The following is a 27,229-nucleotide window of genomic DNA, read 5'->3' on the forward strand; positions in this document are numbered from 1 at the left end:
TGGGGGTGAGTAGTGGGAAGAAATTGGTCTGTCGTCTGCTACATAAGCCAATAATATGTACTGTAGCGGACGACAGACCAATTTCTTCCCACTACTCACCCCCATGAATCCCGAGCTAAGCCTAACTTCCGGCGAAAGGGAATAAGGTCGATTGCCAAAATAAAAATAAAAATCGGCGCCGCGCACAGGCCTTGATTAACGTGGGCAACGATTTGACTGGAAAATCTATTGGACATTGTCCTCTGGCGTCACTGGCATGTGCATAAATAGTGTCGCATCTTCATACTCAAGATATCAACTCAAAAAATTTATTGGTCCAAATCTCCAGTTTTTTATCTTAGTTTTTTAAAAAATTATGGGACACTTTAAAATTTTATTGGACAATGTCCCGTGTTTTGTGCTTATTTCCGGCCCTGAAAATAATTATATTGACGGTGTCAGCGTGATCGAGTGGACCGTGCCGGTTAACCTAGCCTGAGCACGTGGTCTGAGTCTGTCTGCTTCTGTCAAACTGTCAGTGCTTGCGAGCGATTGGCTTGCTACTTTTCAAGTTTTCCGTTATTTGAAGTCTGCTGCTGTCTGCAATTTGCATCTGTCAAACTGTTAGTGTCAGTGACAGTCACCAGCTTCAGCGCAACTTTATTTTACAGCGAATTATCGTTTGACATTTTTGATTATTACTTCTTTTTTACGTGTGTATTTATTAATTTTCAGGAAAAATTTTAGTAGCCATCGGTTTCTTTAAAAATTAAAATCAAGAATAAAATCTTGATCAGAATTTTCAAAATTTTTTAGACTAAGCCTTGGTTTTCTTGAAGTTCTAACTTAAACTTATTAGTTCTAGTTACAGTTTGTATGCCATTGTTTCCGACTTAAAAAAAATGGCGGTTAAAAGTGCTACCCCCCTTCGTGGATTCTATACGGAAATTTTGGATTTTGTTGGCTGCAAACGTCATAAAGTAAAAACCAGATTGAATTTTTGAAAATAAATAACTTGTTTTTTACCTTTTTTTGTGAAACTGATCTCAATCTCATAGCGCTTTTAATATTTGCAGACGATACATGATTTAAGAGCAGCTTATTCTATTAAATTTGCTCCTGGTTTGTTCAAAATTCGAGCTCAGCTATATTTACTATTTTTCCTAAAATTAAATGTGTAATTTAGATTATTACGTTTATCGAGGGAAAGTTTTGGAGCCACTTTTATTTGAAAACCCTAACCCAAACCACCCCATGTATAAAGAATGGGTGAAGTCTGCGGGTATAGAGTAAGAAAATAATCCTTTTACTATTGAAAATAAACGTAATAACGCGTCTTATTTGAAAAATTCTTTGATTTAGCGACGGTTTAAATTTTGATGACCTAATTAGTTTTGTAAACTTCTTCAAACTAGTGGCAAAAGCGATTGGCCCAATATTATTGGTAAGAAGCGTAAATTTTTATAGTTTAATATTAATTGCAAATCTGGGGAAATTCTATTTAAGTTGTTTAAAGACGCGTCCACCGAGTGCGAAAAAGTAGAGACTCGGTGGGTTGAGCTTACTTCGAAATGTCAAAGCGTAAAGAAGTTTAATTTTGACAAAGCCTCGAAATTAATTAGAGAGGACGCTTTATATAAGATCATTAGGTAAGGCGCAAAGTATAATAATTATAAATAATTGTGATTAAACCTAAGGTTTTAAAGGAAATATTCAACAATATCCTGCGAAAAAGAGATTGAAATAGCTGCCTATATCATCTGCACTTGCGTTTGTAAGTTCTTTTCTCCCAATTTTTCGTTTAATTTTTTATATATCATGAACATTTTTTTCAGTTTTTGATGAAAATTTAAAATGTAGCGATTTAACACCGCAACAAATGGTAATTATTTAGAGGTGTGCGGGTGGTGATTTTTCAATTTCAAATTGGGTTTGTGTAATCAAAAATATGGTTTTCGGGTATCGGGCGGGACCCGAATTTTCGTCGGGTATTCGGGTAATTAGGCTTAGCCGAAAAAACGGTTGTCAAGTAACAGTCGGTATAGGACGAATAGTTATCGGGATGGGTGCCCAAAATTATATCTCAATCCTAGGTTCTTCAAATGTATGGTCTTTCTTAATTTCTTTCTTTTTGATGCTTTCTCTAAGTTTTGTTTCCGATTTCTCCTTCTTAACTCTTAGTCTTATTTCAACACAGAATACTGCCAATGGGATGATATATGCGTGTATTGTGTAGAGGTGTGTCGCGCTGCGTGCAATGATTCTAGTGTGTCTCAGAAAGAAACTACCACAGAACGTTTACCTTATATGTGAACTAAATTTCACCTTGTCGGATTCACCTCTGGTTCCTATTTTTAGTACCCACGAATAACTCGACAACCTGTTTCAGCTTGACACGTGTGTTGGGGGGGGGGGGTAATTTTACTACCCGAGTAGTTTCGAATAGTTGGAAAAAGACATTTTCGGGTATTGGTTCGGGCATTTGGCCCGATACCCGAACGGGTAATCTTTGGGTATCGAGTACGCGCACACCCCTAATTTTTAAGCTTTTTGTTTGTTTTATTTAAATAATGGCGTAACAATTTTACATTTGGTATTAGACATTGAAAGAGGGAGGTAATGATTCTTTCAAGGCGAGAGATTATGATACGGCTATTAAAACTTACTCAAAACTCATTGGAGAAAAGTGAGCGAGCACTCCTATTCTATACTAATACAGGGTTGCCACGGGTCAGGGAAAATGGGCTGAAAAGTCAGGGAATTTGATTTTAGTGGCTAAAATTTCTGGGGATAAGTCTTTATTGAAAGAGTAATGAAAGTTTCTCCTCATCCTCTCTTAACACAGAGTGAACTCTAGAGCAATCCCTAAAAATGTCCAGAATTGTTTTTATAAATTAAATGCCTTTTTTATCTCTTATTCTTATTCATTTTGGTGCAACAAATACATTGGAAAACTTAATGTAGATCGAGTTTATTTAATTATAAGCACTTAAACGTGCTGTAAACATTCACACTTTCGACCTAAAAAGGTCAGGGAAAATCGCAGAAAATGGTCAGGGAATTTGGTTCTGAAAATTCCGTGGCAACCTGTAATAGGACTAATGAATAACTGACTAATTACTTGTTAAATTTTTTTAGCCAATATTGCGATATAATTTATAGCAATCGAGCTGAAGCTTATCTTCGACTAGGCAAATATAGGGAAGCCGAACTGGATGCTACGAGGGCCATTATTTTAAATCCACACATGTGCAAGGTAAATTAAGTGTCAATGGGCACAAACTAGCGGTGTGCGAGTCCTAATGTTTAGGTTGCGAGCCCAATTGCGAGTATTGGGAAACTGGACTCGCCGAGTCCTCGAAAAATTGTTAATCGAGTGCTATGCGAGTCTAATTTAAAAATAATCCCTTAATTACTAAAACGTTTGAAAAGGCGGCAAAATATTTACAACTATCATAAGTCAGTGTGTAGAAGCCTACGATTCTAGTTCTAGGTTCAGTTGAAGTACCAATGTGGAATAGAACGCGTACTATGCGTGACAATTGAAGCCTTTACTAATCTAGTGTAACTGCGCCTGCACTGACAAGCGACAACGCAGCCACGGACTGTTATTGCGCGTGTCAACTAAATCTTTGCGTAGTGACACAGCCTACTCGATCATGCCCTGCTAAATGCATGATCGAGTGGCCTATGGTACTTACTGAAAGACGTCGTATAGTGTAATGGCAGTACTACGCGTGCAAACGTCATACCTTTCTATCTCTTAGCTCAGTGTCATCCCCCTACTGGGCGCGTACAGTATTCCCTCTTACAAGAGCGAGACCAGAGGGCGGGATACACAGTCTACACCCCTCTCTACCGTCACTAGTCTATAGCTTGCGTTTTGACCCTTCGCGAAGAAGAAATGGACTAGCCCGACAAAAATTAAACTAGGCCAAGTTTAAAGAAAAATTAAGACTCGCATAGGGAAAAATTAACTCGTTGAGTAGTGTTACTGAGCTACTACTACTAAGTACTCGGACTCGCGTGCGAATGATGAGAGTACTCGCGCAAGCCTGACACAAACCAGTCTGAGATGGTATCAGTCACCGATATTACAATTTTTAATGATTAATTGGTTCGAACTTAATATGAGATTTTTACGTTGCAGTGACATTTGCTGGTAATCGTCATATATTTTTTTTCTTTCCTTAGGCTTACAAAAAACTAGCATTAGCCTATGAAGGGCAAAAAAAGTTGGATCAGGTCTTTCTCACTGTGGGAGAAAGTGAAGAACTTTGTCCCGATTTAGAAACATGCCGTTATCATGCGGATATTATTCTTTATTCACGTACTCTTCGCGAAAAATGTAATTTTGTTTTCTTTATTAGAACTGTTCACGAGCCGCCAGGTTCTACTTAAATTTGGATATTTAAAATTTTTCAGTCATGTCTTCCGGTAGAAGTTTTCCTGAGAACAATGAAGTATCTAAAGATATCCCGTCTTCCATGCCTGAATTAATAGACGATTCGGACGAAGATGAAGGAAAGCCGGCGCTTCTCGGAGATAAATCGCTAGCACTTCTTAAGATAGCTCTGGGAGATATCTCGAAAAATTATACCCAAATAGTCCTGAAAGATTTATCCCAAGCAGTTCTACAAGATAAAGCTCAAGCAGTTCTACAAGATAAAGCCCAAGAAGTTCTACAGGATAAAGCCCAAGAAGTTCTACAGGATAAAGCCCAAGAAGTTCTACAGGATAAAGCCCAAGAAGTCCTGGAAGATAAAGCCCAAGAAGTCCTGGAAGATAAAGCCCAAGAAGTCCTGGAAGATAAAGCCCAAGAAGTCCTGGAAGATAAAGCCCAAGAAGTCCTGGAAGATAAAGCCCAAGAAGTCCTGGAAGATAAAGCCCAAGAAGTCCTGGAAGATAAAGCCCAAGAAGTCCTGGAAGATAAAGCCCAAGAAGTCCTGGAAGATAAAGCCCAAGAAGTCCTGGAAGATAAAGCCCAAGAAGTCCTGGAAGATAAAGCCCAAGAAGTCCTGGAAGATAAAGCCCAAGAAGTCCTACAAGATAAAGCCCAAGAAGTCCTACAAGATAAAGCCCAAGAAGTTCTACAAGATAAAGCCCAAGAAGTTCTACAAGATAAAGCCCAAGAAGTTCTACAAGATAAAGCCCAAGAAGTTCTACAAGATAAAGCCCAAGAAGTTCTACAAGATAAAGCCCAAGCGGTCCTGGAAGATAAAGCCCAAGCGGTCCTGGAAGATAAATCCCAAGCGGTCCTGGAAGATAAATCCCAAGCGGTCCTGGAAGATAAATCCCAAGCGGTCCTGGAAGATAAATCCCAAGCGGTCCTGGAAGATAAATCCCAAGCGGTCCTGGAAGATAAATCCCAAGCGGTCCCGGAAGATAAATCCCAAGCGGTCCCGGAAGATAAATCCCAAACAGTTCTGGCAGAAAAGTCATTAGAAAATGGCCAAGCGCTAGCTTTGTTGCTAAAGAATGTCCAAGCGTTTCAAAAAGCCCAAATTGTTCTTGAAGTGGGAGAGTGTAAAGAAGATGAAGAACAAGATGTTCCTTGCAATAACAATACAGTGACGTTATTGAAATCATTCAGAAACAAAACTAAACGAGGATCAGAGTTCTTATTGGCTAATAACGAATGTAGCGCCGTGGAAGAGTACGAAGAAGCTCTAACTATCGCAGACTCATTGGTTAGTTAGACGTTTTATCTACTTAAGTGAATTTTTTAAATAAACATAAATTTATTTTTTGAAATTTAGGAATATTTTCTTTACGAAAAAGATTTGCTTACTTTAAAATATGCCCTTGGAATTTCTCACGCTGCTGGAGATTTTCAAGTAATAAACTTAATTAATTTAACTGTTATATTATTAATAATTATTATTAATATAGAGTTTAGAAAAAGCTCTTCATTACTTTGAAGATATTGAAAAAAACCATAATCACCGTGACTTTCCAGCTGTATTTTACGCAACCGGATTGGTTCTTATCAAATTATTTCGGTAAGTAGTTATAAAATATTATCAGGTCAAGGGGGAAGGCCAAAGGGGAAAAATGTAAGGGAATTTAAACCCATGCTAATTGCCCATAAAACCAAAGCGGTACCAAACATGGCCGCCCACTGCCAAAGCTAAGCCTGTGACGGTTTACCTAGGCACTGACCTGACGTCACAAATGAGATAGCTCTATTGAATTTAATAGACAAGAATTAATAAGGATTTTAAAAAGGGCCTAATGTGTTAGGGATTTTTAAAAGGGCCTAATGTGTTAGGGATTTTAAAAAGGGCCTAATGTGTTAGGGATTTTAAAAAGGGCCTAATGTGTTAGGGATTTTAAAAAGGGCCTAATGTGTTAGGGATTTTAAAAAGGGCCTAATGTGTTAGGGATTTTAAAAAGGGCCTAATGTGTTAGGGATTTTAAAAAGGGCCTAATGTGTAAATCCGTTAGGTCATGGTTAGGGATTTTAAAAGTAGGCCAACGATGTTACCAGATTTTAAAAATAGGCCAACGATGTTACCAGATTTTAAAAATAGGCCAAAAACTATCAGGGATTTTTAAAATAGGGCAAATAGGTAAGGAATGTTAAAAATTTGGCCTCGAATGTTTGGGGATGTTAAAAATTGTGCATCGAATGTCTGGGGATTATTAAAGGGTATGCGAATTTATAATTTCATATCATATTTTACCACAAAAGTGGTATGTTACACTTTCAAGTCTCTACTTTCAAAGTTTCTATTTTTAAAATCCATTGGAAAATCACGAAAACTCAGTTTCGATATATCAATAAGTTTGTCTTGACGAGCTTGTTTGCCCGTTTTATGACATCTCTATGACGTGAGGGGGGAAAAAAAGCCCGAGAATCCTATACGCGTCTCGAGCTTCTCGCTAGTCTAAACTCTGGGTCTGATAGCGGAGGGAGAGTGGCATCATCTCACGTGAAAAATAAATCTGTGACGTCGGACTACGGGAAACGTTTTAGCCTTACATAAAAAGAGAATTTCAAATGAAGCATTTTCAAATGCATATTGCGGCCAAATAACCAGAAATGGGAGAATTAAAAGCTTGATATTTTTGAATTCACAGAAATTAATTCTATCTTTTGTTATATTAATCAGAGGTTGTTTTTTAAACGAAGCTTCTCATTCCCTTTAAAATGGCCCTTGACATTAAAGGGTCTCTAAAGAAGTCGGCGGACCATTGGAATTTTTTTTTTGAAAACGTTGTTATTGACGTCACAATCCCCGGGGGTGAGCAAAACGAAAGTCTTTCCTTCTAGCAAACGCAGCGGGGGTCTGGGACTCTCGCGGGTCAGTACTGGGGAAACGCCGAAACAGGGCGGCACCAGAGAGAATTTAGAAGGGGAGTGGAAGGGGTGGTTTGGAATGTAGCGCAACGTCGTCTGCTAAACGTTATCTAAGCAGGTCGATTTCCGGTATGATGCGTTTGTAACAGAGAGATTTTAGAACATGTGACCGGAAACTCGCCTACCCCAAAAAGCTCAACGCGACATCTTGTTTGGGCGTCATCACGTTTAATAGAGTCAAAGAGGGGCCTTCCACTCCCCTTCTAAATTCTCTCTGGCGGCACTCGACCAATCACAAGAGAGGGGTGGATGGGCCGGGTGAGATTTTTTGAAAAAAAAAAGAAATTGAACGGTCCGCCGACCTTTTTACAGTCCCTTTAACATCATTTGGTGTATCAGGGTAGAGTACAGGAAAATGTCCGGGAAAACCTTGAAAAAGCAGCTAGAAATTTGAAAGTGGAATTGTCAGGAAACCCTCTTATCTAATTTTTAACACGTATTTTTAATTTCTCAGTTTTGACGAAGCGCTTCTACCTCTAAAACATTGCCAGGAACTGATTAAAAACGTTTCAGTCTTAAAGCAATACGATTGGCCTGGAACGGAAAAAGTTATTGACAAAACAATCAAGGAGAGACTCGAGGTTAGTTCTCATTTCTAGGTATAAATATATTTATACGCTTGCTTGGAATAGTTATAATGGTATTTGTCACGCTTTAAGAAAAAACTAATCAATAAATAAACCATTATAGTATTCTAGCGTAAAAATAAACACGGGGGGGGGGGGAAAGTTAAATAGAAAGTCGCGCGTTACCACCAAACAAACATTTTATTATAGCTTCGTTTTCAAATATGGCCACGGGAATGAGTAAGACTTTAACATTAGCCAGGGTTAGTTTCAATTTAATTATTTATTATCATTTTAATTAGGTTTTTAGGTAATATTACGCACGTCGCATCTTAGGGGAAGGGGAAATTGCTGCACTTAACCAAATAAAAGGCACGAGCAATTATAAGGCATTGTTATTATTCTATGATATATTCAGGTTATTCTAATTTTAATTTCACAAATCATTGTTTAAAGGTATGTTCATGTACGTTGGGGGAGTAAATTAGTGTTGAAGTCGGGTCACTTATTGAAATATCAATTTGAAGCACTGTTTTAAATCGAGTCAGGGAAATCCTGGAAAAGTCACTCAGGGAATTTGAAAATTGACCAAAAGGTCGGGGAATATTAAGAATTTCAACAAAGTCAGGGAATTTGATTAAAGATTGTTAAAATATCTGCGGTTCAGCCATCCAGCTGGGTGACGTTTTAAACGCCGTTTTAGCGAGATCACATTTGACCAGGCACTGAAATCGAGGAGTGTGAAATCTGCCGCGTTTCACGTTAAATATTAATATTCGGTTTAATCGAAATTGCTGGGCTGATACTAAGTCACTTTTTCAAATTCGGTTACTAAAAGTCACTTTTCCAAAAATTAGTTACTATTTGTCACTTTTTTTTTTTTTTTTTTTTTTTTTTTGGATTTTTGAGTCTTTCGGTGTTATTTATCTTCTCGACGACAACGTTAAACGTTATACATTTCAATCGCCCAGGTGTATGACGGTTTAAACGCAAAAATTGCGGCATCACAGTTGATCAAACCCCAAAGTCGTGGAACTCGCTCAGCGAATGTTTAACTTAATACTTAAAATCAGAAGTGAGATGAGACTAGAAGTGAAGGGCTCTAGCATTAGTAGTAGATCCTGGCACTAGTGAACAAATTTGAGGATTTTATGCCGCTTCCATCGCGCCTACACTTGAGACAAAAAAATTGGTCGAGTTCCAAAAGCATTTCCTACCCCCTCCCCCTCAACCTAAAGCCGCGGAACACGGACGCGGCTCCTTGAATCTAGTTCGGCCGTCTGCCGCCGCGAGCGTCTCACGTTTTGGAGGGAAAATTCAGAAATCGCTACCAGAGGGCCAACCGTTGGTGTCTTATCAAGAATATTCACTTTCGCCAAGTGAAGAATTTGGTTAGCTCAGTACTTCTAGTCTCATCTCATTTCTGTTAAAATCAATCCAATTCAAATGAATATTTTTATTTTGATTTAAAACGACATCAATTACTTTGCATTATGAGCTGTGCTCCAAAATGATTTAATTGACTTTCGCCGTAGACCTTTTACGAGGTGACCTTTCCTTTGACCTTTAAAATATCTTTAATTGTAGGAAATAATTATGAAAATCAGTCATCTCTGAAAACATGTCATTTCAATTAAGTGGCCCTTTAAATAGCTTAATTAGTTTGCCCTATTCAGTCACGTTTTGTTTACTATTTTTAAATTAATTAGTCTCTTATTCAACTAAACTTGAGCGTGTTAGTTAGTATCAGCCCTGAAATTGTTCTCTTATTCCTATATTTAGAACAATAACAATTTGTCCTAAAAATATCAGGGAAAATGTTATAAAAGGGTTAGGGAAAAGCTGGAAAGTCAGGGAATTTGAATCTGAAAATATCAATTCAAAGTGCTGTTTAATGGTAGGTAGGGTCGATGAATAGTCTGTATTTTTTCTTTGGAAGATTTTTGAAGTGCTTTGTAAACTGGACTTTGTATCTGGTAATATTTAGATACGCAAAGGCCACAATCGAGATACGTTAGATTAGGTTTCATCAGAAGTATATAATACTTCTCTTCGAGAGAAGTGTACCACAAAGCGGGGTAAGTGTATCGTCACTCTTCCCAACATCGGAACATTTAGAGCAAGGTTACTAAAACGAATCACATACGCGATAAATAGTTCCCTCATCATTACTCTATTAGCGTTTAAATATTTGGCAAGACGCGCTTGCGCATTTTTGTCCCACGTCAAGACGAGGTTTGTGGGACGATTGCTAGGGATTTAATGCCAAACAATTATAGAATTCACCTTACGGTGCGATGCCCATTTGTAGTTTGATGAGCGGGAGAGCAAACACAAAGGGTGAGCCTGGGAAGAATGACGTTACATAACTAATGTATTAAGATGATACAGAGTGGCATCCTTCTTCTATTATCCCCTTCTGGTTTCATTTAATGTGTAATTTCATGGCGGTCATAGTGTCTTAATTTTTATAAATTAGATTTGTGGTGAGCCCCAATTTGTATAATTTAGGCTTATTTAGCGGCTAATGTAACTTAATCTAATACTGTTAATACTATCAAAAGTATATAGGTATAAAAACAAAAAGTACACTTTGTTGAGATTTGCTCGCGCCATGTAATATGAGAAGCCCTCCTTTATCCTAGAATAGTGTTGACCCCCTCTGCGTATTCTCGACCGTGGCACAGGGAACAAACCGTGAATAGGCTCATAAAATGGCAGATGTTAGCTATAGTACCAAAAAATTAGCATTTGGATCGCTAGCATCATGTACTACTGTCTATAAACCTATGACATAAAGGTCTTCTCCAATTGGTTAGTTCCTGTAGGCGGTTGAGCGGACGGTAGCTTGCTTCTCAGTTTACATATCGTCTACAGCCAAAGGCAGGGAATTGTTAATGAAGTGTACTTTTGGTTTTTAACGCTATATACTTTTGATAATATTGGGCCAGGTAACCCAAAACATCTTTTTGTCGCGTCGATTGCCTTCCAATAATCCTAAATAATTTCTTTACAGGAAGAGCTTTCCGAGCTAATATATAAGTGTCGTTACGCTCCGAAACCTGACGCAGTTTGTCGTTTAAATTCTTGTCCCTACACTAGAAACATCTATTACACTGACCCCAATATCAGAGGTTGCTACCAATTGTTTTGCACTGGAAATTGCCATGTGGAATATCATTTTCAGTGTTGGAGGCGTGTTCGAGACGAAATGGGCAAAACTGAAAAAGTAAGGGAAACGTCTGACCATGTCGACCAACATCAAACTTTTCTCCTTTAAAAAAAAATATTAATTTTCGCAGGATTTTTTGGATAATTCTTGCCCTACACCCGACTGCGAAAACGTAGTTTATCTAATCCAAATTATTTCCAAAAATGGCGAAATTCAAAATACAGTAAGTAATCTATATCTAATCATCACAAACTTCACCAAGGCTTAACTGGCAAGGCCTAGTGACGTTTTATTTAAAATATGATCTCTAACGAGAGATATCCACTAACTTCACCAAGGCTTAACCGGCAAGGCCTAGCCATGTTTCTTTTAAAAAAGGATTTCTAACGAGATATATATATATATGTATAGTCTAACCACTAACTTCACCAAGGCTTAACTGGCAAGGCCTAGTGAGGTTTAATTTAAAATATGATCTGTCTAACCACTATATTAAGTTATTAACTAATGCTTAGTGACATATTTCATATTTGTTTTTGTTTTTTTTTTTAGTTTGAAAGCGCTATTCATGGTAAGCATAAACAGAAAGTACCCAAGCATCGCAAATCGAAGTTGGAGAGGAAGACAGAGACTCGAAGTATTAAGAAGCGTAAAAAACTCGAGAAAGTAAAAAAGCCGTTGAAGGATGGTGAGAAAGAAGCTCAATATGATCCTGAAGATGATGAATATAACCCTAACGAAACTGAGTGGAAAGATGTTCCAACGGAGAGCACTGCTGGAAAGGAAAATATTCCCCTTAACAACGAACAACCAAATCAAATCATTTACGAATGTAAGTTAACTATTTTTTGTTTTTACCTAACTCCCACTGATGAAATATGTAAATTAAGTCCTGAAATTAGCGCCTAATTTAGGTGCATTAGTATTACCATAAATCGCGAATATTTTAGATCCTGAAAATGCTGAAGTTTTTCGTCTCTTGTCAGCACGCGCCAAAGCTAGGTTACATCGAGACCTAGATTTGCGCATGCTGACAATCGATGTTGAATATGTTAGAAGTAGAAAAAGAAAGATGCGGATTCGTTCGTTTAGCCTAAGGATGAACGGATTTTAAACTTAACTTTGACGCGCGACCATGGATAAAGGATGCGCGTGAAAAACATTCGACGCTCTATAGGATGTGCAACTCCCTGTACTAAAAAGTAGACAAGTCGATACTAGCGCCGCCTGGCAACCAGCGCTGGAAAGCCTCGCGTGACAAAAATAAAAAAAACACAGGCTGAGGCTACGGTAGATTTTTTCCTTCACGTCGTCTGCAAGAAGCAAAACGGTGGTTTTATTTTCTTATGTCCAGTACATTTTACTTTTCACGCGAGGCTTTCCAGCGCTGGTAGCCAGGCGGCGCTAGTATCTACTTGTCTACATTTTAGTACAGGGAGCTGCACATCCTATAGAGCATCGAATTTTTTTCAGGCGTATCCTTCATCCATGGCGCGACTAGATTACTCGGTTCTCCATTCCTACTTCTAAAATTGCATCTATCCCTGATAATACAAAGACTTTGAAACTTTCCACAACAATAACAAACCTTATTTTCCACGTCTAATTGAAATTTTAAGAGATTATAAACAGTATTTTTAGAATTAGAAGGAATTTGTTCCAAAAAAAACATCTCCTATAGAGAGGGCGATGTTAAAAAGCTAACAGGGAGCTGGACATAAGATATTTTTTGTTGGCAAGTGAGCCCCCTACACCAGCTATCTGGATTTTTTAGCATAAGTTGACTAGTGGGCTCCGGACTTCCACTTTTAGCCACATCGTAGGATACTATGAGGCTCTTAGTTTGACCCGAGCCGTAGTAGTAATAGTAGTAGTAGTCGTGGCCGGAGTTTTCGCTTTCGTTATCGTCAGATTTTAGCTTAAAAGGAACTTTATATTACCACAACCCACCCATAGGGGTAACTGGACTCGGTTAGAGATTTAATTTTAATTAAAGTTTTTTCAAATCGCAGCCGGGATTGAACCCGGGTCGCTCACACAGTAGACAGGCATTCTACCACTGAGCCATAGAGACTTGATAGAAACCCCCAGGGTTTATCGGTTAGTTTTATCTCTAAAATGTCGAGGTGATGTGGGGTCGGATACTTTTGAATTTTTATCTGTGGGGTCGGATACTTATTAATTTATATGTTTCGGGTTTTCATATTTATTTCCTTTTTATTTATGTGCTAATTAAATAGATCACGATTTTCCCCGTTTCCTACCGCGCTCCTCATGTGTTTCGTTCTCGATCGGTAGCTATCGCCATCTATGTTATGTTTGACTGGAACGTTTTGAGGTTAATTCAAATGTGGGTTTAGATCATTTTAACGTTGCTAAAGGTAATTCTAGGGGATAATCACTAAAATGGATAAACTTTCTCTTTCAAAAGTTTTGTTAGAAATTTATAAGACGCGATAACTGTGCATCGGCATAAGTCTATGTTGTAAACTCATCGAGGGGATTATCACTAAAACTATCTGTTCTTCGATTCGTCGTGAAAGAGAACTGCCTTAGACAGTATAAAATTTTTCGATCGTCATTGAAGGGAGAGTGAATGGGAGAGAATTGTGGTGAGGTGATATTTTTCGTTCGTGTATTTTAAAAGGAAGGAAATTATGATAGTTAGGTTAAGCCATATACCCTCCCTTAAAAATTCCTCTTACCCGTCGACAATAAGAGTTTCACGCTCCCCTATTTTAACATTCAAAGAAATCGAGGGAAATTTTGAAAGCAAAAGCAAGTATTTACTGACGTTCTTTTTAGAATGGTCCTAGGCACCGGGATATTACAATTATTGGGTGTTTTACCGCATTCTTTCTCTTTCAAACTCTTCTGACCATAAGTTCATGTTAGAAATTTATAAGAAGCGATAAGTGTGCATCGGCATAAGTCTATGTTGTAAACTCATCGAGGGGATAATCACTAAAACCAGAAGCATATAATACTTCTCTACGAGAGAAGTGTACTACAAAGCTGGGTGAGTGTAACGTCACTCTTCCCAACATCAGAGCATTTGGAGCAAGGTTACTAAAACGAATCACATACGCGATAAATAGTTCCCTCATCATTACTCTATTAGCGTTTAAATATTTGGCAAGACGCGCTTGTGCATTTTGTGCCACGTCCAGACGAGGTTTGTGGAATGATTGCTGGGGATTTAGTGCCAAACAATTATAGAATCCACCTTACGGTGCGATGCCTATTTGTAGTTTGATGAGCGGGAAAGCAAACTAAAAGGGGGAGCCTGGAAAGAATGACGTTACATAACTAAAGCATTAAGAGGATACAGAGTGTCATCCTTCTTCTATTATCCCCTTCTGCTAAAACTATCTGTTCTTCGATTCGCCGGAATATTACAATTACAGCATAAGTAAATTTATACGGTTATAATTTAATCACTGTTTAGAGTAGGGAATCGAGGGGCTATCCACTCTGATTTTATGCACGGTAAATTATTTAAGCATTGTAAAAGATAGCGCTATTCACTCAATAGGGTAAGGTATAGAGGGGTTATCCACTCATTAGGGTAGGGTATAGAGGGGCTATTCACTCGTACGATGTGGCTACTATTACGAGCCCTTGGGTCGCCTTGTTGAAAATACTGGTTCAAATCGCTTGAAATTTTAATGAGATGTGCAAATTAAGGTTTGTTATTTTTGTATAAAATTTCAAAAGTTTCTCTTTTATAGTTTTATTGTAAAAAAATTAAAACGAAAATTAGCCATAATAATTAAACGGTTATTAGTCTTCAAACGGTTTAAATGTTTTTTCTTCGGTTTCACTGGTTCGAATCTCTCGAACTTTTAGTGGCAGGTATATTAAGAACGATTTTTTTAAAAAAAAAACTCGATAAAAATTTTGTTTCCGCATAAACACAACCTATTTCCTATTTTTTGGAATATAACTATTTCTTTTAAAAGTTTTTTGGTTTGGTTTGGTTAGGTGCGTTTTGTATTTTTAAAAATGCGATTTTAATGTTAATTATGGTTTGCGCTCACTATAATTGTGTGCAATGAATAGAGGAAGACGTAAGCTTTCATTTGCCAAAAGTTTGAAGCATTGTACGATAATTTAAAACCATTCAAAACACATCTCACTAAAATTTCAAGTGATTAAAACCCTTGAAACCGATGAAAACACACTTATGGCTACTTTCCGTTTTAAAATTTTGTAACTTTGGACAAAATTTAAAATTCCTATTTTGCACATCTCTTAAAAATTTCAAGAGATTTGAACCAAATATTTTTAGAATTTGGGGAAAAAAAGGAGTCTTCAATAAATTTTTGGCGTGAACGAGTGGGCCGTCGGGAGACTGTAGTAAAGCATGGCCAACTCGATCACGCGCACCGAGACGCTAGATGCTCGCGTGGTCGAGTGGGCTATGAGTTAGAGTTTCAGTTTGTGTTTCAAATGGGCTTCCAGCCATGCTTTGAGCATGGATTTTTGTATCTGTTGGGCTGCATTAATGTTACAGTACAGTACATAACGTATTAAGATAGATATAAATATTAAATATTTAAAAAGTGGCTTATATTTTCAAAATAAACGTAAGTTTATCAAGAAGAAGTGCATGCATGCCTAAATTAAATCAGTTAATCAGCGCAAAGGCTTAATAGGAAGGCAAACGTACGTTGTATGTAACGTATTTACGCGTATTTCCTCAGAATTTTCTTTATTTTGTGATATTTTAGTAAACGCCGAACCCACGTACGTCTTCAAGAAAGAAGATATTGTAGAGGGTGATAGTGTACGTACGAAACGATAATTTATATTTATTCGTCGCCAAGGCTTAAGGTAAAGTTTGTTGTTTTTGCTTTATTACTTTTAGGCAAGTAATAAACAAGCGCCAAAAACCCGCGAAAAGAAGTGTAAGCCAAAGAAAGCTGTCCTAAGCATTGACGAATTTTGTAAAGACGCCATTTTATCTAGTGCCCCGTAAGCTTTATCGTCAATACTTAATTTACCTCGCGTTAAATTACTTGCGTATCGTAGAAACCCTTACTTGGAACGCATTCAACATTTACAAATTACTAAGGAACTAATGGAGGATATTGACATATCAGAGAATAATGGTTCTGAGAACCATACGTTTCGTCAAAAGCTAAATAATGATCATCCAGTTCATGTTGAAAATAATGACTCGCGAATGACTTTAAACAACTCGTCTATTTCTAAGGACGAAGATATTGAACCAGTTCCTACCTTTGAAAATACAAAAGCTGATCTTTGTAGAAATATGTACAACAATTCATGCAAGCCAAAACCTAATGAAGCTTCGCCAACTCTTTTTTTGCCAACCGAGCCCAAAAGGGAATATGAAACTATAAGACAATTATCGGAAAATATGGACGATCAGGGTATAAATTCGACTAACTCACTCATTGCACGAAAGATTCGATTACTAGAAATAATCCGAAAAAAAACATCCGAATTAACTTACAATTTTAACGCCGCAGCGTTCCAACTTCAAGTGACACTCTTTGCGTTGCCTGAAGAGTTACAACTGAATTTGGTGGCCGGAATCTTTAATAATTTCTCGAATAATTCGAAATTCTGGGAAAAATTGAGTGAGATTGTGGATTTCAAGGAAGTACTACAATTGGTGAGTTAGTTTATCCATTATTAGAGATAGTTCCCACAGGTCTGGGAAAATTTTTATAATGCTCCAAAAAGGTCAGGTCAGGGATTTTTTAATAGTTTTAAGTTTTTAACAATCTTTGGGATTCTTTTTTTTTTTTTTTCTTTACTGGATAAATTTTCTTGGGTTTAATTTTTTGCAATTTTGAACTTTCCAGCGTCATATCTTAGAATAAGTAGGGTTGATAGTGATACTGAGTCACTATTTTCATTAAAAGTCACTTTCCAAAAATGAGTTACTGTTTTTCCCTTTTTTTGGATTTTTGAGTCTTTCGGTGTTATCTTCCTATGGGTTAACTAACGCTAGGGATTGTTCACTAACTGGGTTTCCCATGTATTGCTATCGCCAACTACATGTTCCGAATGATTCCTTGATTCCCCTCTTCATTCCCCCAATTTATTGGACCAAAGCGGATGTAGATATAGCGCCATCTCTCGGCAAAATAAATCGTTTTTGCCCAATTTAGGCAGGATTTCAATTTTGACGTCATAGACCACGTGATATTTGGTCCAATTTTCTTATAACCTCCTGTTAGGGACAGTAGCTGCTGCTAGGGGGCGTTTGGAACATGCATGCGTTATCTTTATGGGGGAACGAACTATCCCTAGCGTTAGTTAATCCATGATCTTCCCCACCACAACGTTAAACGTCATATATTTCAATGGTCCAGCTTGATGACCTTTTGAACGCTAAAATAGCAAGATCACATTTGATAAACTAAAAAATATTGGACCTCCCTTCGCTCGCTTAAGAAATGTTTAACTTAATATTTTAAAACAATCCCAAGTTTCGAATTAATAAACCCCCCCCCCCCAAAATCCACTTAATAAAACCCATCTTCAATTTTGATGAATTTGAATGTTAGAATAATTTCATTTTAAAGATAGTTTAAGACATTTGTTGTTTCAGCTTTAAAAGTGATATTTAATAATATTTGTTATTTTTAATGAAACATTTTATTTTTTAAGACCTTTTTTATGAAGCAGTTACTTTTGAATGACAATTTCTATTTTCTACCATTCACGTAACTGCTAAAAATAAAAAAAAACCCGGTGGGCTGGGCTCTTTCACTGGAAATATCTAAGCCCATATATTGGGCTAAATTACGACACAGACCTTTTAAATATCTTCAATTATAGATTATAAATACGAAAATTCAGTCATCTCTGAAGACATTTAATTTGACCTGGCCCTTTTTAATAGCTTAATTTGGTCCCATTTAGTCACTTTTTTGCTAACTATTTTTATATAAATTGAGCCCTGATAAATACATTTTAAAGGGGCTGTAAAGAAGGCAGCGGCGGGTGGGTAAAAATTATTTGTAAAACGTCAGAGGCACGTGACCGAGGAGAGGCGTGGTTCAAAGAAGCTTAGTTCGTTTTATTTCGAAAACTACCACTTCATGGTATTGGCGCTGCAATCTCACGAAAAACAAGGACTAGATGTCCAGTTCCACTCCATGTGGAGTCTTTGTATCTTGGCATCACGTGATGTCTGTGACGTATTTCAAATAATTTTTACCCACCCGCCGATGCCTTCTTTGCAGTCCCTTTAAGGTCCGCTTAACATTGACGACTTTTGAGTCTTGACTTGTCCAAAAAGATTAGGAAATATAGGAAAAACCTGGCAAACTCGGCTAGGAATATAAATTATTTCATATTGTTGCTGACAAGTTAACCCGGTTGTATTTATTTAAGAGTTTTCTCTGATAGGGTTCGCGAGATCCGGAAACCTCCGATATTTTCTCTTTAAGAACGGTGATCAAAAATCTCAATGATGATACGAAGAACTTAAGGGACGCTAACGTTAAGCAGAAATATACTTTTGCTCTCGATAAAAATAAATTGGAAGAAGAAATTCAAGATTGGCAATTGAAATTTAACGTTAGTTAATAAAAAAACAATTTAGCTTATCTATTTTATGATTTTATAATCCTTAATTTGATTTTTAATTAGAACTTGGTGCTTGAAATGAAAGGCTTGAAAATAAGCCATGATTCGGAGTTGAAACGCTTGAACCACGAAAAACAGAAGATGCAAGATCAAATCAACAATTTAATGAAAGAAAATGAGGGCGTTAAAGAAGTTGAAAATACGTATGTAATAATGATTTATTTAAATTTATTTTAATATGGTTAGTTTAATTTAATCGAATTTAATTTGAACAGGGTTGAAAAGTTATTAGAACAGATGAGTGAAACCCAGAAAGAATTGACCGAGCTAAAGAGAGCCAATGAAATGGCTAGTTCAACTAACGAAACTCTTCTAGAACAAGTGACGGGTTGCCAAGAGACGATTAAGAAAGTTTCAGTAAGAATAGAAACTTAATTTAATCATTTCTTAAGTAGAAAAATTAACATCAAAATTCACTCGCAGGAAAGTCTTATTAACGAACGCAAAAACATGGAGATGTTGATTTTTAAAATTGCGGAAGAAAGGATATCGGAAAATATCCAGAGGATTACGAAACAAATGGAACATAGTGCCAAATCTGCCAATAGCCTCGAGTAAGTCTTAATTAATTTTAGACACTTTTGCGAATGATTATTTAACACTTAACTTTGCCGTAGTTACTTTCGGCTTAATAATATAAAAGACTTCCAATTGGAACATTTCAAAAAAATTGAGTCGCAGCGTAACAACTTTTTGGTTAGTAATTCAACTTTGCTTTTTTGCTAAAGCCCTCCCTGATTGCTAAGTGCCGAACAACAGCCGCGTCAAACTTGATTACATTTTTTTAATTAGGATAAAATGAACGAATGTTTAAACAAATTAAACCGAGACGAACGTAACTTTAAGATCGATGACATCCCCGCAATTCCGATTGTGCCGCCGATACTCGATTCTAAGCCACCAGGATTTCATAATGTAAGTTAAGTTTTAACCTGGAGTGTGCCGATACCCTAAGCACATTTTTTAGGACCCGAACGGGTACCCGAGTCCCAATTTAAGCCTTTGCCAATACCCGCCTAGTCTGACTGTCCAGTTCATGACGTTACCGCTCATGTTTCAATAGAGTAGTGTCGGTAGAGAGGGGAGTAGACGGTGTATCCCTCCCTCTAGGCGCGCTTTTGTAAGAGGTGATACTGTACGCAGGCGCGGTAAGGGGGGTGACACTGAGCTAAGAGATAGAAGGGTATGACGTTTGCGTACATAGAACTGGCATTACTCTATATTAATTACTCATAATTAATAATTCAATTAGTGACAAGTTATTAATTAATTAATGTTGGGATAATGGCTCAGCTTTGAAAAGACTGAAAGGAAAAACAAGACCCAAATTGGGCCCGAAAGCTAATTTTGGGGGTTTTGCAGGACCCGACGGGTAATTGAAAATTGGAACCGATACTCGCGGCGGGTAAAATTTTCTATTACCCGAAGTTTACCCGACACCCAAAAATAAAGACCCGCTGCACAGCCCTGGTTTTAATGTTATTTGTTAATAAGTTTTGTTATTTTAGGCTAATACTAATACAGGGGCAATGCAAGGTCTACTGCCATTCATGATGAATAATCGACCGCCGTTATTTCCTAATCCTCCCCCCATTGTCAATCGATTCATGTTTCCAACATTACCGCCACCGACCGGAAATGGCGCTTTTGCTAATAATAATACGATGCCTCTTCCTCACTTTGGACCGCCTGGAATTCAGCCATCTCAGTTGTCATCTTCATCGTCAGCATCATCAACGTCGTTGCCTGTTAGTCCAGGAACTTCTAGGCGTAGTTCTTCCACTTCCAGTTTGTACGATCAATTGTCCCCGATAAATTTGCCTTCGCAATTGGTCGCGAGTGTAAGTTCTTGCGTTTAAATATTCTCACTCTCGGCGGAGCCCAGTTACCCTATTCCCAGGGTTCATACAAACCTGGAAAACCCAGGGAAATAAATAGTTGACAAAAAAAACTGGGGGAAATTTAGAATATTTAGTAAAATTCAGGGAAATTTGTGATTTTTGAGTAAGTTTGCAAACAAGGGCCGAGTAATTAAGGAAAATGTTCTTTCACTTTGGAGGCTCATAACTCTGGTTCTATTAGAGGTACGGGGATGTCCTTCTAGTGTTTTATAGTCCTATTTGTCCCCTTGCCAACGATACCAAAAACCGGGTCCGAGTTATTAAGCAAAATGTTTGTTAACATAACCTCCGTAGGATTAACATGGCTAAGCCTTATTTGCATTATGACACTTATGGTAGTGTATCACTTAATTGTATTTTGTTGTTTATGGTAGTGTCTCTTTTGTTGTTATTATGTTAATTAACATTGGTTCTATCTTAGTTTATTGAAAATCCTTTGAGTATTTTATAGTCCTATTTGTCCCCTTTCCAACGATACTAAAAACTTGGCGTTACAGCAAACAGGGGCCAAATAACTCAGACCATATGATACTCCAGAAAAAACCTGGCAATCTCGGAGAAATCGCTTTTCCAAAAGTTGTATGGACCCTGATTCCTGTAATTTTGAATCTATTAATAATTTCTTGTATGGTATCCACTCTTTTATGTCTTTAGCCTAAACATGTAGCGTCTAAATGCGAAACATCTTCCAAAGCTCAATCCCAAAGTGCCAAGGGCAAAAGTAGCTTTGATAAAATAGTACAAATGATTAAACATAAGCTGCCATATTTGAGCGAGTAAGTGAAATGAGATAGGCAATAACCGCGAGTCGTTATTATTTAACATTTTTCTAACAATCGATCGACAGAGACGAAATTAACGCGTACATCAAGGCGTATCGCGCTACGGGAGAAAGATTTACGGGTAAACTGAATGAGGATATAGCCAAGACGTTGACGGAGTATATTCTAAGTGATGAAAGCGCTGTAAGCCTTGGTTTAACTTTAATTAGGGTTAGCTTCGTAATGGGAGAATTAATCGAACATTTTTGAATTAAAGAGTCCACTAGGTTTTGACGCCAAGCACAAGACCAAACCCATTCTAAAAGATATGTCGAGTGTGATTCCGCCAGTATGTTCCCCCGAGCCAACTATCGCGAAAATGTGGAAAATCAACGATAAACCCAGCGGAAACTTTAAGACCAAAGACTGTACCATATGTTTTGAACCTATAACGAAAGGTAGCGCTTATCAAGCCGAGTGCGGTCATAATTGTTTTCACGAAACGGTAAACTTTGACTTGATTTTAAACCTCTTAATGTTAATTTTAATTTCTTGGTCAATTTATACAAGTGTGTTCGCCCTTGGTTGATGGAAAACAGTTCCTGCCCGATTTGCAGAAAATATCTGCTTTTGCCTGAAGAATTTCCTAAACTTTAAATGTTACGCTTAAGCAACTTGTCAAGGGAATTTATTTTTTCAAACAATAAAAATATTAAACGTTCCAGTTATATGTGTTACGGTCTTCCTTTTAATTCATTTCTAGGATTTGACTTTCCATGATGGGTAGAGATTTTGAAACTTGAGGCCTGTTAATTTGGCCAATCACAACGCGATTTACTATGCTTGTGTGATCTTATAGTGTTTTCCATTGTGAGTGCTTCGAAAAAATATTCGTCTTTCATAGGGGCAAAAAACGAGCGGCTCTGTTCGTCTTCCATAGCACCAGTCGGTCCCCCACCCCCCTCCCTTATTGATCCCTTCCGACATGGATGAAACCAGGATAGCCGACTCTAGCTTTGGCCTATAGTAACCGATTTTCGAAACGTGACCGTGGCGCCCCCTTTTTTTCGTACGGAAAAACTGGGGGATATTAACATTGGGGAAACTAGTCCCTTGCCCCCCCCCGTGCATCTAATTATGTTCCGTAGGAAAACTAGAGGCCGCTAGAAGCACTAGCTTCTGCAACGCTTCTGTCATGCCTCTACCGGACGTTTACGGAAACTACCAGAGTTGACTCTCGTGGGCTACGTTCAGTAACTGCTAGCGTACGCAGCGCTGCGCGCATCGGAGACCGATTTTTTTACTGTACGGGTTTTTGCACTTCCGGTTTCTACGTCACGCTACGCATCGATGTGACACCGATCGCAGCGGCTGGAAGAGCAGGTTTTTTCGATGCGAATCGGATTTATGACGTCATTAATTGAAGTTCAACACGGCGAGAAATCCAGTCCAAAGCCACTAGCGAAACGATAACACATTTTTCTTTTATAGATCTTTTCAAATGAACTGGAATTAAGGTTATTTCCGATTTATCATCGTTAGATAGTTCATTTAAGCACAAAAATAACAGTTTTCTCCTCAATCCAAAATCTCTAGCAGACGCCATCATGGAAAGTACATCAAACGGACGCTACTAATTTGCATAAGTTTACAGCAAACCAATTTTTTTTGCATAAGGCCGCCATTTTCAAAAGTTTGCTTCCAAAAAACTAATTTGCATAAATTCTGAAAAAACTTTTTCATGCATAAAACCAGTATTTTCAATGGTTTGCAGCCAATATACCAATATGCATAAAATTCCCCATCCACCACTATTTTCAAAAGTTTGCTACAAGAATACTAATTTGCATAAATCTACCGAAAACTCGATGAAACTCGTTTAGCTTCGTTTAGCTTCGTTAAGCTTCGTTTAGCTTAGCTTAGCTTCGTTTAACTTCGTTTAGCTTCGTTTAGCTTAGCTTAGCTTCGTTTAGCTTCGTTTAGCTTCGTTTAGCTTCGCTTAGCTTCGCTTAACTTCGTTAAGCTTCGTTAAGCTTCGTTTAGCTTCGTTTAGCTTAGCTTAGCTTCGTTTAGCTTCGTTTAGCTTAGCTTAGCTTCGTTTAGCTTCGTTTAGCTTGGCTTAGCTTCGTTTAGCTTAGATTAGCTTCGTTTAGCTTCGTTTAGCTTAGCTTAGCTTCGTTTAGCTTAGCTTAGCTTCGTTTAGCTTCGTTTAGCTTCGTTTAGCTTCGTTAAGCTTCGTTTAGCTTCGCTTAGCTTAGATTAGCTTCGTTTAGCTTAGCTTAGCTTCGTTTGGCTTCGTTTAGCTTCGCTTAGCTTCGTTTAGCTTCGTTTAGCTTCGCTTAGCTTCGTTTAGCTTCGTTTAGCTTCGTTTAGCTTCGCTTAGCTTCGTTTAGCTTCGTTTAGCTTCGCTTAGCTTCGTTAAGCTTCGTTTAGCTTCGTTTAGCTTAGCTTAGCTTCGTTTAGCTTCGTTTAGCTTAGCTTAGCTTCGTTTAGCTTAGCTTAGCTTCGTTTAGCTTCGTTTAGCTTCGTTTAGCTTAGATTAGCTTCGTTTAGCTTCGTTTAGCTTAGCTTAGCTTCGTTTAGCTTCGTTTAGCTTCGTTTAGCTTCGCTTAGCTTCGTTTAGCTTCCTTTAGCTTAGCTTAATTTCGTTTAGCTTCGTTTAGCTTAGCTTAGCTTAGCTTCGTTTAGCTTCGTTTAGCTTAGCTTAGCTTCGTTTAGCTTCGTTTAGCTTAGCTTAGCTTCGTTTAGCTTCGTTTAGCTTCGTTTAGTTTCGTTTAGCTTCGTTTAGCTTCGCTTCGCTTAGCTTAGCTTAGCTTCGTTTAGCTTCGTTTAGCTTCGTTTAGCTTCGTTTAGCTTCGTTTAGCTTAGCTTAGCTTAGCTTAGCTTCGCTTAGCTTCGCTTAGCTTAGCTTAGCTTAGCTTATCATCGTTTAGCTTAGCTTAGCTTAGCTTAGCTTCGTTTAGCTAAGCTTCGTTTAGCTTAGTTTAGCTTCGTTTAGCTTAGCTTAGCTTCGTTTAGCTTCGTTTAGCTTCGTTTAGCTTAGCTTAGCTTAGCTTAGCTTCGCTTAGCTTCGTTTAGCTTCGCTTAGCTTCGTTTAGCTTAGCTTAGCTTCGTTTAGCTTCGTATAGCTTCGTTTAGCTTCGTTTAGCTTAGCTTAGCTTCGTTTAGCTTCGTTTAGCTTAGCTTAGCTTCGTTTAGCTTAGCTTACCTTCGTTTAGCTTGGTTTAGCTTCGCTTAGCTTCGTTTAGCTTAGCTTAGCTTCGTTTAGCTTCGTTTAGATTCGTTTAGCTTCGTTTAGCTTCGTTTAGCTTAGCTTAGCTTCGTTTAGCTTCTTTTAGCTTCGTTTAGCTTCGTTTAGCTTAGCTTAGCTTCGTTTAGCTTCGTTTAGCTTAGCTTAGCTTCGTTTAGCTTCCTTTAGCTTCGTTTAATTTCGTTTAGCTTAGCTTAGCTTAGCTTCGTTTAGCTTAGCTTAGCTTCGTTTAGCTTCGCTTAGCTTAGCTTAGCTTAGCTTAGCTTAGCTTATCTTCGTTTAGCTTAGCTTAGCTTCGTTTAGCTTCGTTTAGCTTAGCTTAGCTTCGACTAGCTTCGTTTAGCTTCGCTTAGCTTCGTTTAGCTTCGTTTAGCTTAGCTTAGCTTCGTTTAGCTTACCTTAGCTTCGTTTAGCTTCGTTTAGCTTAGCTTAGCTTCGTTTAGCTTCGTTTAGCTTCGTTTAGCTTCTTTTAGCTTCGTTTAGCTTCTTTTAGCTTCGTTTAGCTTCGTTTAGCTTAGCTTAGCTTCGTTTAGCTTAGCTTAGCTTCGTTTAGCTTAGCTTAGCTTCGTTTAGCTTCGTTTAGATTCGTTTAGCTTCGTTTAGCTTAGCTTAGCTTCGTTTAGCTTCGTTTAGCTTAGCTTAGCTTCGTTTAGCTTCCTTTAGCTTCGTTTAATTTCGTTTAGCTTAGCTTAGCTTCGTTTAGCTTCGTTTAGCTTAGCTTAGCTTCGTTTAGCTTCGTTTAGCTTAGCTTAGCTTCGTTTAGTTTCGTTTAGCTTCGTTTAGCTTCGCTTCGCTTCGTTTAGCTTCGCTTCGCTTAGCTTAGCTTAGCTTAGCTTAGCTTCGTTTAGCTTCGTTTAGCTTAGCTTAGCTTAGCTTAGCTTAGCTTAGCTTAGCTTAGCTTAGCTTAGCTTAGCTTCGCTTAGCTTAGCTTAGCTTAGCTTATCATCGTTTAGCTTATCTTCGTTTAGCTTAGCTTAGCTTAGCTTAGCTTCGTTTAGCTAAGCTTCGTTTAGCTTAGTTTAGCTTCGTTTAGCTTAGTTTAGCTTCGTTTAGCTTCGCTTAGCTTCGTTTAGCTTCGTTTAGCTTAGCTTAGCTTCGTATAGCTTCGTTTAGCTTCGTTTAGCTTCGTTTAGCTTCGTTTAGATTAGCTTAGCTTCGTTTAGCTTCGTTTAGCTTCGCTTAGCTTCGTTTAGCTTCGTTTAGCTTCGTTTAGCTTCGTTTAGATTAGCTTAGCTTCGTTTAGCTTAGCTTAGCTTCGTTTAGCTTCGTTTAGCTTCGTTTAGATTAGCTTAGCTTCGTTTAGATTAGCTTAGCTTCGTTTAGCTTCGTTTACCTTCGTTTAGCTTCGTTTAGCTTCGCTTAGCTTCGTTTAGCTTCGTTTAGCTTAGCTTAGCTTCGTATAGCTTCGTTTAGCTTCGTTTAGATTAGCTTAGCTTCGTTTAGCTTCGTTTAGCTTCGCTTAGCTTCGTTTAGATTAGCTTAGCTTCGTTTAGCTTCGTTTAGCTTCGTTTAGATTAGCTTAGCTTCGTTTAGCTTCGTTTAGATTAGCTTAGCTTCGTTTAGCTTCGTTTAGCTTCGCTTAGCTTCGTTTAGCTTCGTTTAGCTTCGTTTAGCTTAGCTTAGCTTCGTATAGCTTCGTTTAGCTTCGTTTAGCTTCGCTTAGCTTCGTTTAGCTTCGCTTAGCTTCGTATAGCTTCGTTTAGCTTCGTTTAGCTTCGCTTAGCTTCGTTTAGCTTCGTTTAGCTTAGCTTAGCTTCGTTTAGCTTCGTTTAGTTTAGCTTAGCTTCGTTTAGCTTAGCTTAGCTTCGTTTAGCTTCGTTTAGCTTAGCTTAGCTTCGTTTAGCTTAGCTTAGCTTCGTTTAGCTTCGTTTAGCTTAGCTTAGCTTAGCTTCGTTTAGCTTCGTTTAGCTTAGCTTAGCTTCGTTTAGCTTCGTTTAGCTTAGCTTAGCTTCGTTTAGCTTCGTTTAGCTTCGTTTAGCTTAGCTTAGCTTCGTTTAGCTTAGCTTAGCTTCGTTTAGCTTCGTTTAGCTTAGCTTAGCTTCGTTTAGCTTACCTTAGCTTCGTTTAGCTTAGCTTAGCTTCGTTTAGCTTCGTTTAGCTTAGCTTAGCTTAGCTTCGTTTAGCTTCGTTAAGCTTCGTTTAGCTTAGCTTAGCTTCGTTTAGCTTCGTTTAGCTTAGCTTAGCTTAGCTTCGTTTAGCTTCGTTTAGCTTCGTTTAGCTTAGCTTAGCTTCGTTTAGCTTCGTTTTGCTTGGTTTAGCTTCGTTTAACTTCGTTTAGCTTAGCTTCGTTTAGCTTCGTTTAGCTTCGTTTAGCTTAGCTTCGTTTAGCTTCGTTTAGATTAGCTTAGCTTCGTTTAGCTTCGTTTAGATTAGCTTAGCTTCGTTTAGCTTCGCTTAGCTTCGTTTAGCTTAGCTTAGCTTCGTTTAGCTTCGCTTAGCTTAGCTTCGTTTAGCTTAGCTTCGTTTGGCTTCGCTTAGCTTAGCTTAGCTTAGCTTATCTTCGTTTAGCTTATCTTCGTTTAGCTTAGCTCAGCTTAGCTTAGCTTAGCTTAGCTTAGCTTCGTTTAGCTTAGCTTAGCTTCGTTTAGCTTAGCTTAGCTTCGTT

The 27,229-nt window shown here is 38.0% G+C and overlaps 1 protein-coding gene and 1 long non-coding RNA gene across 5 annotated transcripts; one reads left to right on the top strand and one right to left on the bottom strand.

Moving 5' to 3' along the window:
• Nucleotides 1–466: 466 nt before the first annotated feature.
• LOC149623143 (uncharacterized) lies at nt 467–22,102 on the top strand. Of its 4 annotated transcripts, none has more exons than XM_089852427.1 (33): nt 467–692; nt 839–959; nt 1,056–1,101; nt 1,166–1,268; nt 1,342–1,423; nt 1,486–1,628; nt 1,686–1,753; nt 1,815–1,861; nt 2,580–2,665; nt 3,118–3,235; nt 4,174–4,327; nt 4,405–5,669; nt 5,739–5,816; nt 5,872–5,981; nt 7,797–7,923; nt 10,925–11,137; nt 11,211–11,303; nt 11,633–11,912; nt 15,814–15,869; nt 15,951–16,057; nt 16,115–16,479; nt 16,579–16,724; nt 18,473–18,643; nt 18,716–18,855; nt 18,928–19,069; nt 19,136–19,266; nt 19,330–19,408; nt 19,505–19,627; nt 20,221–20,553; nt 21,268–21,389; nt 21,461–21,578; nt 21,652–21,879; nt 21,945–22,102. In XM_089852427.1, exons 2-33 carry the CDS (start codon nt 882–884, stop codon nt 22,029–22,031), a joined length of 5,439 nt encoding a protein of 1,812 aa, XP_089708553.1. In that variant the 5' UTR covers nt 467–692; nt 839–881; the 3' UTR covers nt 22,032–22,102. The 4 variants fall into 4 exon arrangements, with proteins under 4 accessions (XP_089708553.1, XP_089708555.1, XP_089708554.1 ...); XM_089852429.1 differs by having other exon boundaries at nt 845–959; XM_089852428.1 differs by having other exon boundaries at nt 851–959.
• Nucleotides 8,176–10,929, bottom strand: LOC149623144 (uncharacterized). Its single transcript, XR_016374729.1, has 2 exons — nt 9,394–10,929; nt 8,176–9,331 (listed from the first exon to the last, which is right to left on the bottom strand). It is a non-coding gene; the product is annotated as an uncharacterized LOC149623144 (long non-coding RNA).
• Nucleotides 22,103–27,229: the final 5,127 nt, after the last annotated feature.

Source organism: Phalangium opilio, unplaced genomic scaffold (assembly GCF_054372755.1).
Source record: "Phalangium opilio isolate 3A_F unplaced genomic scaffold, DU_Popi_V2 ptg000113l_1, whole genome shotgun sequence".
NCBI lineage: Eukaryota > Metazoa > Arthropoda > Arachnida > Opiliones > Phalangiidae > Phalangium > Phalangium opilio.